The sequence below is a fragment of the Carcharodon carcharias genome, chromosome 19, assembly GCF_017639515.1.
Source record: "Carcharodon carcharias isolate sCarCar2 chromosome 19, sCarCar2.pri, whole genome shotgun sequence".
Lineage (NCBI taxonomy): Eukaryota > Metazoa > Chordata > Chondrichthyes > Lamniformes > Lamnidae > Carcharodon > Carcharodon carcharias.
In genome coordinates, this window is record NC_054485.1 from 95,193,629 (window position 1) to 95,206,488 (window position 12,860).

The following is a 12,860-nucleotide window of genomic DNA, read 5'->3' on the forward strand; positions in this document are numbered from 1 at the left end:
GCAGGGGACAAGGCACATGCTGAGTCCAGCACTGATGACGTGCCTCTGGAGCTGTCCCCAATGCAGCAGCTGCAGGACAAGCGCCAGAAGTGCATTTGCATCTGGCAGGGTTGCACAAGGGAATGCTTCAGTTGCTCTCTGCGACGGAGGAGTCCAGGCAGAGTGCACGTGAAGGTTTGGCCCTCAGGGCAGAGCTTCAGCCTTCCTCCAATGAGAGATTGGCGACTCATATAGAGAGGGGCTTCAATCGAATGGAACATTTAATGATTGGGATATGCTCTGACCTGCAAGCCCTCGTAGCGGTACTGGCCACGGGTGGTCATTCCCAATGTGGGAGATGTTGTGGACACCAAGCATTGGCACTCGGTGTCCATGCATCTGCGGTGAGCAGGGAGGTCGAAAGGGACCTCACATCGGCGCAGCAGCTGCCTGTTGTCGCTGCGAGCTCCTCTCAGGGCGCTCCGGATGAGGGCAGCAGCTCCTCCGCCCCTCTGCCAGTCAACGTTTCTTCCGTTGAGGCTGCGACAACTGGGGAGGTGCCAGTTCAGGAACTGGCCACTCCCTCCCAGGCGGGGCCAGCACAGGCTCCACGGGCCAGAGGACGCCCGCCAAGGTCATCGAGGTCAACAGGACAGCAGAGACAGCAGGCTGTCTCACAACCCACTCCGAGCGATGGGGCGGCACCTAGACGTACCACCCAAAAACGTAAGCATAAGGCACCTTAGGCACTCCACGGGTATGTCACTGGTGATTGTGTTGGCCTTAGAATAGGGACCCATATTTTTGTGATCGCTAACAAGTGGTGTGTGTTTTTGTTTTGGACAAAATAAAGTCCATCTTTGTAACCATGGCTGAGGGTCTTTTGTTTGTGGTGTATTTTTCTTTTTCACATATTTATCATGAGTGTTTGAGTGGACACTAATGTTTCTGTCCTAAGCCCTTATTTACAGCTGAACAGGTGGAAGATGTGCCACATGTGGAAGTGCCAGGCAATGCTGCTCCTGCAGACTCACGAGTGTGGAGCTAGCTGAAGATTCGTTGGATTAATGCGTCCCGGGTGTCCCTGCCTCCTTGGTGTAGTAGTGCGTCAGTGTGCTGCCCCTTATCATTGCCCTGTGCTTCCTCATCCTCTGAGCCACTGCTGGATTCAGCACGTGCAGCCTTATCCACTGCGTCAAGGTCTTCATCGTCAACTGCATCCCCCCCTTTCCAGAGTGCAGCATGCTACCACTGTCACAGAGACGCGATCTGGGGGGCACTGGAGTGTGCCCCCTGAGCAGTCCAGGCAACGGAAGCGCATCTTGAGAAGACCTATGGCTCTGTCCACCACAGCCCTTGTGGTGCCCTGGCTCCTATTGTACCGCTGCTCAGCTTCTGTTCTTGGACTGCGTACTGGCGTCATGAGCCACCTTCTGAGGGGATAGCCCTTGTCACCCAGCAGCCAAACATCCAGCCAAGCCGAAGCACTGAAGAGCCCCGGCACCTGGGAGTGTCTGAGGATGCAGGTGTCATGGGAACTGCCTGGGTACCTTGCACAGACTTGTAGAATCAGTATCCTGTGATCACACACTATCAGCACATTCATGGAGTGGAAGCCCTTCCTGTTGACAAAGGCACCGGGCTCACCTGCTGGTGCCTTGATGGCCACATGTGTGCGGCCTGTAGCACCCTGGACGCGGGGGAAGCCAGCAATGGCCGCGAAGTGTCTGGCTTGCCTGGTCCCAGCGGGAAATGGATGAAGGTGGAAAGCCGTCTGAACAGAGTGTCTGTAACCTGCTTGATACAAGCGTGGACAGCTGATTGGGAGACACCGCAAAGATCACCCACCGAGCCCTGGACCGAGCCAGAGGCATAGAAGTGGAGGGCAACTCTGAGCTTCAGAGCCACTGGCATGGGGTGTCCACCCGCACAGTTAGGAGCGATCTCAGGGCTTATCATCTGACTGATATTGTTCACTGTCCCCCTTGAGAGTCGGAGCCTCCTTCAACACTGCACCTCAGACATATTGAGGTAGCTGCTTTGCCGCCTGTATACCCTGGCAGCAGGATAGTGGCATCTTCTGCAGCCCCTTCCACCTAGGACAACCTCTTGGCCCTGCGCCCCTTGTGCCTGCGCCTGGCCTCCCAAAGGTGGCTCCCCTGGAGGCTGATTGTCTAGTCCTGGCCTCCTCCTTATTCTATCCCTCCCTTCCTCCTCAGGGGAGCTGCCTCCAGTGGAGAGGTCAGAACCCGTACCCAGGCTAAATGGAGGCCTCCAGAAAGCCGCAGGCCCGAGAAAGATTACTATCTGCAGCTGGTTTCAAAGTACACAAAAAGCTCTTGGAAATCGATGAGAACTGCTAACAATCACACAGGCAACTTTTAAACACTTTCAGCAATTAAAACTTGGTGTAAAACAGGAACAACCCCTCTGAGTCCACATATCCCGACATTGCAAAAGTTTTCTTAAATAATCTCCAACCTGCCTTCCCGTTGGGTCCGTGCGCCGACCTGAAGTTCACACCGGCCCCTCAAAATCATACACAATTGGCAAGTTACGTGCCTTAACAAGCCCTTCAATTCATGGCAGGCGAACTGAGCCACCGAAGTATCGCGATGGGGTGCGCTAACGTCAGCGTGCGTCATTTTACACGCCGATGTTCGGGCTACGCCATCTGCACATCAGCCAGAAAATTCTGGCCATTGTTTCCAAAAGGCAATCATCATAAACCTGAGACTGTTATATTCAGCAGAACACTGTTAGATTGAGGGTGTGAGCTTGTGTTTGTGTACTTGACAAAAACACACAAGGGAAACTGCACAATCCTGTTATTGCAGGAATTCACCAAGGCTCCTTAGACAGCACCTTCCAAACCCACGACTACTGCCATCTAGAAGGACAGGGGCAGCAGATACATGGGAACACCACCACCTGGACATTCCCCTCCAAGTCACTCACCATCCTGACTTGGAAACGTATAGGCTGTTTCTTCACTGTCGCTGGGTCAAAATCCTGGAACTCCCTTCCTAAGAGCACTGTGGACCTACATACCCCATATGGACTGTAGCGGTTCAAGAAGGCAGCTCATCACCACCTTCTCACAGGTAACTCCGGTTGGGCAATAAATGCTGGCCCCGCCAACGAAGCCTTCATCCCATGATTGAATTTTTAAAAACAATTTCACCCTTTAAAATTAGAGGGCTAAAAATAATAAGCTGGGTGCTCATAGTTTCTAGGTATTCAAACTCTAAACTTGAGATAGTTCTTCACTGGTAGCAGAGTTCCCTCAATTTAAGCCAATTCTTCCATAATAGCTGTGCTCCTGAATTTAAAGTTGTTCTTCATTAGTAACTGTGGTTTTTAAGAAGTGTCCCTTCAGCTCCTACAGAAAGAAAGATAAAAATGTGAATTGAAATGTCTTCAAATAGCTGAAGAAAAGTTTATTTTCATTAAATGTACAAAAATGAATAAACAAATCAGTAACAATCAGTAGCCTGAATTTGATTTGCCTCTTTTTAAAATTATGCTTTCAGTTGAGTTCTTGCCTTTTAAACAGAAATATCCTGTCAAAGTCTAATAAATATGCTTACAATGGGTCATGCAGCAATATTTAGTATTTTATACATCAAATTAGATCATTACTAAACACATATCTTTCTCTACTTTCTAAAGTTTAGGTTCTTTCCAATAGGTCATTTACTGCAATTTTCAGACCATAAATTTCAACTTTCTGGTGTTAAACAATAAATATTAATTAATGTTTCATTTCCCTATTAAATGTTCAGCAGAACATAATTTAGGAGAAATAATCCCCTTTATCTGTGTATCACTGCAATTAAACACCTCCACTTGCAGTAAGAATAGTGGCATACAGCATTTTGCTCAGTAGACACAGGAATCCCTCATTCTCCACAGTAATTATTCTTGAACAGAGAATGAAACAAAATCCTCCATTTCTGATGACAAAAATGTGTGACAACTACAGGATTGTCCATTTACAGAAAACTTGAGAGCAAAGGCTAATCTGTCACTTGCATTTTGTCCAAGTACTTACAGAATGATAAAGTCCATCAGGATCTTTTACACTGGGGGCTATAAGTGGCGTTCCAGCTATTCGTTTATTCAATTTTCTATCTGTTAATGTAAACATACAACGTATTATGTTGAATGAAAGGTGAACTGAGCAAGGGCTTCACTAAATATATGATTAGAATATTAATCAGTAATATCTTTCCCAAAGCACTTTCTCCATCAATTTTTACCATGCAACCTACTAAGCTTTAGCAGCTCATATGAAATTCCCTTGCCCATTATATTATTGGCCAACTTATTTTAATGACTCTGCTAAATCCATTTCACGGGAGTATTACACTCAAAGAGCACATCCTAGTGACCACAGGTGAGTGCCAAGGTGGGCTGGTTAGGCCTGTCCCAGTTCTGTGGGACTTCATCTCAGTTGTAATAAAAGCAGTAGGCCCATTTGCTCTCACCCCACACATCCTCTCACCCTTTCCACACACTCCTATGCCCCCTGCACAGGCCTCAGTGCCAACTCAATGCTAACTCATGCCCCCACCCATGCTACTGGCTCCTCACATCACGCCAACTCGATGTCAACTCATGCTTCCATTCGACCCCATGGCCCCTCATACCCACCATGCCAACTCTGTGCCAACACCTAGTATGCACCATGGGCAGACCTTAGGAACTACGTGGAGATGAAATAAAATACATTTCTAGAAATCCAAGAGAGCTTTCACTCTACATACTTGATAGTGAAAAAAACTCCCATTCATGAAGCCATTCAGATCTTCTAAATATCAAGTCATTAGTCTCTTACAAAATCAAATACACTTCTATTCATACCCCACATCAAACTTCTATTCATACCCCGTATCAAACATAGCTAATATATTAATAGACTCTTTAAGCTGTTAATCAAACCATGAACTCAGAACCCCACCCCCCCCGACCCCCTACTGAGATAATTGTAACTTTCTAAAGTCATAATGACATAATAATAGCCCTTAAGGAATGTGAAAAATACTGCATGATGAGATGCTACACCAACTGGCCTGTTAATCAAATTAATTCAACAAAGGTAATTTTTAACAGCCACTAACAGCTGCAGCCAGTTGTTGTTTACAGTTTAAAGAGTGGAAGATTTAAAAAAATACTTCAGATCATGATAATTATACAAACATTATCTGTCTTGAAGAGCGTTTATACTTATAGCAATTTGTGACTCCCACATTGCAGATTAAGGCCCTTACAACAGCCAAAAGTGAATTCCGCACTGAGTTCAAATGGCTTTGCTGAGTTTAGGTTTCGCTGCTGTGTAAATCATGCCCTGCCCCATTTCCCCAACCACTAAAATTGGACCTGTTGGAAATGGGGCGGAGCTTCCACATCCAGGTCCCACCTGCCATTTTTAAAGGTCCAATGAGTCTTCCCAACTCCATGAAAACCAAGCATCTTGTATCCATTACAATCATTTGTAAACAACCTCTAACTGTATTAACATTACTTACATATGATGTGATGTGCAAAGAGTATAACAAAGGACACCAACAGTATCCCCACTGCAGGAATTATATTTCTTTGTAGATTGGCTGCTGGCTCACATCCTTCAGCTGCAATAGATGTTTTCATGTAACTACGTGGTTATTAAAATTATACAGAGTAACTGAAATATTATTAGAGGCCTCCTGGTTTTATCACCAGCATTAGAAATCCTTGGGTCCCAAATTCTGCTGCTTGGATTATTATTTCCAGCACAGTTGGTATGATAGGCATCTCCTTTATTTTAATAAAATGACTGGCCAGGACATTGTCCTTTAGCGCTCTAGTCTTAACTGGAAGCATGCATCATGAAGTCATGCATTTCCTGCTCCTGGTTTCCGATCGTCAATTTTAATTATCTGAAAATAATGGACAGAATTTCCCAACGTTCACTTCCAAGGCGACAAGAAACACTGAAAACTCCAGCCGCCAGGAGGCATTTCTTGCTCATCATGCTTCACATGTTTCTTTCACCCTTCCAAAAAAGACACAATATAAAGGCACTTATCCCCCATTTTAGTTGACGGTTCCTTCAGCTGCCAAGGCCCTAATCTCTGGAATTTATTCCCTAAATCTCTTTGCCTCTCTTTCCTCCTTTATGACACTCCATAAAGCCTGCCTCTTTGACCAAGCTTTGGATCATCCAATAACTCCTTACATGGCTCCATGTCCTATTTTGTTTCACAATGTCTCTTCTAGACAGTAAAGTGGAACGCAGCAGGAAAAGGTTGATCTAGGTGTAGTCGGACACTGGACATCATGGAGCTGTTGCAGGTGAACTAAAGTTGGTGTGTAAGGGTGGCACAAGCCAGATGAGTGTGACATATCATGACACCAGATCTCCTGGTAGGAGCAGCCACAAGCAGCAGCAGGAGCAGTGTCTCTGTGAAGTGCCTTGAGATGTTTACTACGCTAAAGCGCTATATAAATGTAGGGAGGAGATTGTCCAGGGAGCAAATCTGCCAGAGTCAGATTATCTGAACTTTCTTGTTTGGCTTTTGTATGAACACACCAGGCCTTTATTTGACAGCAATGAAGATGTCATGATCTAAAAACTTTAGCTCCACAGTGTAATTGTATCCACTGTCCTTGTAAGAAAAAAACACATCATCTGACATTGTACTGTGAGCAGCAGCATGGAAGGAACATCTGCTTTAATTAATACGTCTTTGACTCCCAGTGACTGTGATATAACTTTGGAAATGATAGCTGCTGATACACTTAACCATTCAGAATGTCCAAGCGCAAAAGAGTCGCTCACTGGGAACGCTCTTTGTAAATCCAGGCAGATGCTGCCAAATTTTCTGCCCATTCATTTTAATTGATGGACAGCGCATTCTTGAAATTTCCATTGAGACTTTGTGAACCAAGTTTCAATACTCTGGACTGAAACAAAAAATCGGTGTTGTGTTTGTAGAGCATTCCATCTTCTGCTATTTTAAGCGTGTGGTGGTGGGGGATTGTGGAGTGAACAAAATAATTATCTTTACACTGGATTCCCTGAAGCACTTACAATCCAGGCACTCCTAATCAGACAAGCTAAGGTGCTCAATTTACATCATTGTAGGAATTTACATACTACTTTTAATTAATTGAAGTAACCACAATTAAAAGTTTAATAACTCTTACCCTATATTTGAATAGAATGCATCATCCAAAACTCACAGCATCAAAAATAGAAATTCAAAATAGAAATTTAACCCGGTGAGGGAAGCAACAAGAGGGAAAAACATTCTTGACCTCATCCTCACCACCCTGCCTGTCGCAGTTGCATCTGTCCATGACAGTATCGGTAGGAATAACCACCATGGGGACTGCAGTGGTTCAAGAAGGCAGCTCACCACCACCATCTCAACAGCAGCTAGGAATGGACAATAAATCCTGGCCCAGCCAGTGAAGCCCACATCCCATGAATGAATTTTTAAAGGAGTGAGAGGTAATGCACTTGGTGAGGGTTAACAAGGCAAGGGTACACTATGAATGGTAGGACCATGGAAAGTACTGAAGATCAGAGGGAACTTGGCATGCATATCCACAGATCCATGAAGGTAGCAGGGAGGTAGATAAGGTGGCTAGGAAGGCTTATGGGATACTTGCCTTTATTAGCCGAGGCATAGAATACAAGAGCAGGGAGGTTATGCTGGAACTGTATAAAACATGGTTAGGTCACAACTGGTACTGCATGCATTTCTGGAATCCGCATTATAGATAGGATGTGATTGCACTGGATAGGGTGAAGAGGAGATTTACCAGGATGCTGGCTGGACTGGAGGTTCTGAGCTACGAGGAAAGATTGGATAAGTTGGGGTTGTTTTCCTTCGAGCAACGAAGGTTGAGAGGGGACCTGATAGAGGTGTATAAGATTATGTGGGACATAGATAGGGTGGATAGGAAGGTACAAGAAGGCACTTTTTCCATTAGTAGAGGGGTCAATAACCAGGGGTCATAGACTTAAGGGAAGAGGTAGAGGGCTAAGAGGGGAGTTGAGGAGAAATATTTTCACCCAGAGGGTGGTGGGAGTCTGGAACTCACTGCCTGAAAGGGTGGTTGAGTCAGAAACTCTCATAACATTTAAGAAGTATTTAGATATTCACTTGCATTGCCATAGCCTCCAGGGCTATGGGCCAAGCGCTGGAAAAAGGGATTAGTGTAGTCAGGTCTTTGTTGACTGGCGTGGACACGATGGGCCGAATAGCCTCCTTCTGTGCTGTAAATGTCTGTGAGTCTATGACAGAGTAATTCTGATAGATTAGACCATAAGACCATAAGACATAGGAGCAGAAATTAGGCCATTCAGCCCATCGAGTCTGGTCCGCCATTCAATCATGGCTGATAGGTTTCTCAACCCCATTCTTCCGCCTTCTCCCCGTAACCTTTGTTCCCCTTACCAATCAAGAGCCCATCTATCTCCATCTTAAATACACTCAATGACCTGGCCTCCACAACCTTCTGTGGAAATGAATTCCATAGATTCACCACTCTCTGGCTAAAGAAATTTCTCCTCATCTCTTTTCTAAAAGGTCTTTCCTTTACTCTGAGGCTGTGCCCGCGGGTCCTAGTCTCTCCTACTAATGGAAACATCTTCCCCACGTCCACTCTATCCAGGCCTTTCAGTATTCTGTAAGTTTCATTCAGATCCCCCCTCATCCTTCTAAACTCCATCGAGTATAGACCCAGAGTCCTCAAACGTTCCTCATATGTTAAGCCTTTCATTCCTGGGATCATTCTCATGAACCTCCTCTGGACCCTCTCCAGGGCCAGCACCTCCTTCCTGAGATACGGGGCCCAAAATTGCTTACAGTATTCTAAGTGTGGTCTGACCAGAGCCTTATAAAGCCACAGCAGCACATCCCTGCTTTTATATTCTAGTCCTCTCGAAATAAATGCCAACATTGCATTTGCCTTCCTAACTACTGACTCAACATGCAAGTTAACCTTAAGAGAATCCTGGACTAGGACTCCCAAGTCCCTTTGCACCCAAGATTTCTGAATTCTCTCCCCATTTAGAAAATAGTCTATGCCTCTATTCTTCCTACCAAAGTGCATGACCTCACCCTTGATCACGTTATATTCCATCTGCCATTCTTTGCCCATTCTCCTAACCTGTCCAAATCCTTCTGCAGCCTCCCCGCCTCCTCAATACTACCTGTCCCTCCACCTATCTTTGTATCATCTGCAAATTTAGCCAGGATACCCTCAGTTCCTTCATCTAGATCATTAATAAATTATAAAGTGAAAATTTGTGATCCCAACACTGACAACTGCAGAACTCCACTAGTCACCGGCCGCCATCCTGAGAAGGACCCCCTTATCCCCACTCTCTGCCTCCTGCTAGACAGCCAATCTTCTATCCATGCTAGTATCTTGCCTCTAACACCATGGGCTCTTATCTTACTGAGCAGCCTCTTGTGCGGCACCTTGTCAAAGGCCTTCTGGAAGTCCAAGTAGATAACATCCATTGACTCTCCTTTGTCTAACCTACTCGTTACCTCCTCAAAGAATTCTAACAGATTTGTCAGGCATGACCTCCCCTTGATGAAACCGTGCTGACTTTGCCCGATTTTACCATGCACTTCCAAGTATTCTGAAATCTCATCCTTAATAATGGACTCTAAAATCTTACCAACAACCGAGGTCAGGCTTATCGGCCTGTAATTTCCCATCTTTTGCCTCACTCCCTTCTTAAACAGGGGGTTACATTAGCGATTTTCCAGTCCTCTGGGACCCTCCCTGACTCCAGTGATTCCTGAAAGATCACCATTAATGCCTCCACTATCTCTTCAGCTATCTCCTTCAGAACTCTGAGTTAAAATCCATCTGGTCCAGGTGATTTATCCACCTTCAGACCTTTCAGTTTTCCTAGCACCTTCTTCTTAGTAATGGCCACCATACTAACCTCTGCCCCCCGACTCTCTTGAACTTTGGGGATGTCACTCGTGTCTTCCACTGTGAAGACTGACGCAACGTACCTATTCAGTTCCTCCGCCATTTCTTTGTTCCCCACCACTACTTCTCCAGCGTCATTTTCCAGCGGCCCAATGTCCACTTATGCCTCTCTCTTACACTTTATATATCTAAAAAAAACCTCTTGCAATCTTCTTTTATATTACTGGCTAGTTTACCCTCATATTTAATCTTCTCCCTCCTTATTTCTTTTTTAGTTGTCCTCTGATGGTCTTTGTAGGCTTCCCAGTCCCCTGGCTTCCCACTGCTCTTCGCCGCATTGTATGCTTTCTCTTTAGCTTTTATGCTGTCCCTGACTTGCCTTGTCAGCCATGGTTGCCTTGTCCTCCCTTTAGTATGCTTCTTCTTCCTAGGGATGAATTTTTGCTGTGTCTCCTAAATTACTCCCAGAAACTCCTGCCATTGCTGTTCCACTGTCTTTCCTGCTAGGCTCATCTCCCAGTCAATTCTGGCCAGCTCCTCCCTCATGCCTCTGTAGTTGCCTTTATTCAACTGTAATACCGTTACATCTGATTCCAGCTTTTTCCTCGCAAATTGCAGGGTAAATTCTATCATATTATGGTCACTTCCTCCTAAGGGTTCCTTCACCTTAAGCTCCCTTATCAAATCTGCCTCATTACACATCACTAAATCTAGAATTGCCTGTTCCCTAGTGGGCTCCACCACAAGCTGCTCCAAAAAGCCATCTCGTAGACATTCCACAAATTCCTTTTCTTGGGATCCACAACCAACCTGATTTTCCCATTCTACCTGCATATCGAAATCCCCCATGATTACTGTAACCTTGCCCTTCTTACACGCCTTTTCTATCTCCTGGTGTATCTTGTGCCCCACATCCTGACTACTGTTCGGAGGCCTGTACATAACTCCCATTATGTTTTTTTTTTACCTTTGCGGTTCCTCAACTCTACCCACACAGATCCTACATCATCTGACCCTACATCATTTCTTGCCAACGATTTAATTTCATTTCTTACTAACAAAGCAACCCCACCCCCTCTGCCAATCTGCATATCTTTTCGATAGGATGCATATCCTTGGATATTTAGCTCCCAGTCCTGATCCCCTTGCAGCCCTGTATCCGTAATGCCCACCACATCATACCTGCCAATCCCATAAGATTGCTTCCTAGTCTGGGAAAACAACACAAGCTCCAAGCGTTTTAAACAAATTCTTCCTCTTTTTATTTGAAGAATCGAACTACATTCAAATATTTCCCCTACTCAATGTCCTCCACACCATACATCAGCCATGGCCTAAAATGGTGAAGTGCCAACTTGATCCTGGGTGTCCAACCACTGGCGTGACCACCAATAGTGGCCCAGAATCAACAGAACTTCCCCCAGTGTCCCTCCTGTGGTGGACACTAGCTCTCAGACTGATGCATCCATTCTCTGACCTTGCTGCTCTCAATTTCCTATATTCACTGAACCCAAATAATCCAATAGTCTGAAATGCAGGAGTTGAAATCTCAAGCTCCAGATCCATCCAAATTTCATTTGGGAAGTCAGTATTGTTGATCTCTTTTTCCCTCAGAAAGGAATTATTGAACAGGTTACCTAATAGAGGTATTAAAAGTGGTGCTAGATTTTGATACGAAACACATAAGAAGTGCTTCCTTTCGTGGAAAAGGGACTAGAGGCCATCAATATGAGATAGCCACCAAGAAATCAAATAAGGACCTCAAAAGAGCCTTCTTTACCCACAGGCAGAATATAGAATGTGCTACCATGAGCAGCCGTTGAAGTGAATCATATAGATGCATTTCAGAGGAAGCTAGTGGAGAAGGAAACAGAGGGTATTGTCAATAAGATTTAGATGAGGATGGATGGGGAGATGACTTGAGTCGAGGATAAACACCAGCATGAACTGCTGGCCCATATGGTCTGTTTCTGCTCTGTAAATTGTGTCATCACTTCCAGACTATCATGGGTAAAAAGATTGTTTAGGAGTGATTTCTTTACATAAGAGTTTTTGAAGCATAAAATACTTTACTACAGGGAATTATTGAGCTGAGAACCATTACATCATTCGAGGAAAAGTGAATAAATATTTGAAGCAAATGGCATTGAGTCGAGGGCCAAGCAGTGGGATTAAAATTGGATTAGTCTTGCAAAAGCTGGTACAGACACAATGGGCCAAATAGTCTTCTGCAATGTAAACTTCAATAATTCAACAGTTTCCAGTGAAAGCCTTGGCAAAAATGACTGCATAGTTAGCTCTCCTGATCAGACTATTCCTGACGGGATGTTGCTTCTAGAATTAGTTTGTTGGCGACAATTTTATCATTAAACACTCACCAGCTCGTTTCACTGTTTCTGCAATCAGGCTCACTGACAGACCCATCACAATGATTCCACCCAGTGGACTTACTGCAACCATTAAGATCAGATGACAAGCTGAAAACAAACAAAATAGAGTCACAGAGCGCACAAATATCACACACACACACACACACACACACATACACACACGACATAGGTCCTGGTCCGTCTGCCTCCTGCTGTACCTTAGGAAATGCAACTGGTCGAGAAAAGTACAGGGATAATTTTCCTGGTCCTGAGCTTGGGATTATTGGATCACCTGGATCCAGCGAACGCAGGACAATCGGGAGGGGAGAACCGCACCTCCCTAGCAGTCTGCCAGATAGCCCATCCATTTGCAGTCAACAAATAGAAAATCAAGCGGCCACTATTATGGACATGTGCGCCTCTCTGTCTGAATGCCCTGTATTTGCTGTGACCAGGCGATCCAATAGGCCCAGGGGCAGAAACATTTGCCCCATTATCTTCCTCCACTGTGGCTGTGTTCCTGTATGCTGGACAGATTTCTCTCAGGGAATCAGGGGATATGGG

General features: G+C 45.1%; 1 protein-coding gene across 3 annotated transcripts in view; it reads right to left on the minus strand.

Moving 5' to 3' along the window:
* Positions 1-3,096: 3,096 nt before the first annotated feature.
* Positions 3,097-12,860, minus strand: part of LOC121291877 (hepatocyte cell adhesion molecule-like) — a 28,923-nt gene continuing 19,159 nt past the window's right edge. For 2 of the 3 annotated variants that reach the window (XM_041213521.1, XM_041213520.1), the window contains 4 exons: positions 12,306-12,404; positions 5,511-5,612; positions 4,034-4,113; positions 3,097-3,361 (listed from right to left, as the gene is read on the minus strand). In XM_041213521.1, coding sequence (XP_041069455.1) covers positions 3,308-3,361; positions 4,034-4,113; positions 5,511-5,612; positions 12,306-12,404 — 335 coding nt within the window. In that variant the 3' untranslated portion in view covers positions 3,097-3,307. The remainder of the gene's footprint in view (positions 3,362-4,033; positions 4,114-5,510; positions 5,613-12,305; positions 12,405-12,860) is intronic. The other variant, XM_041213522.1, reaches the window with a different exon arrangement.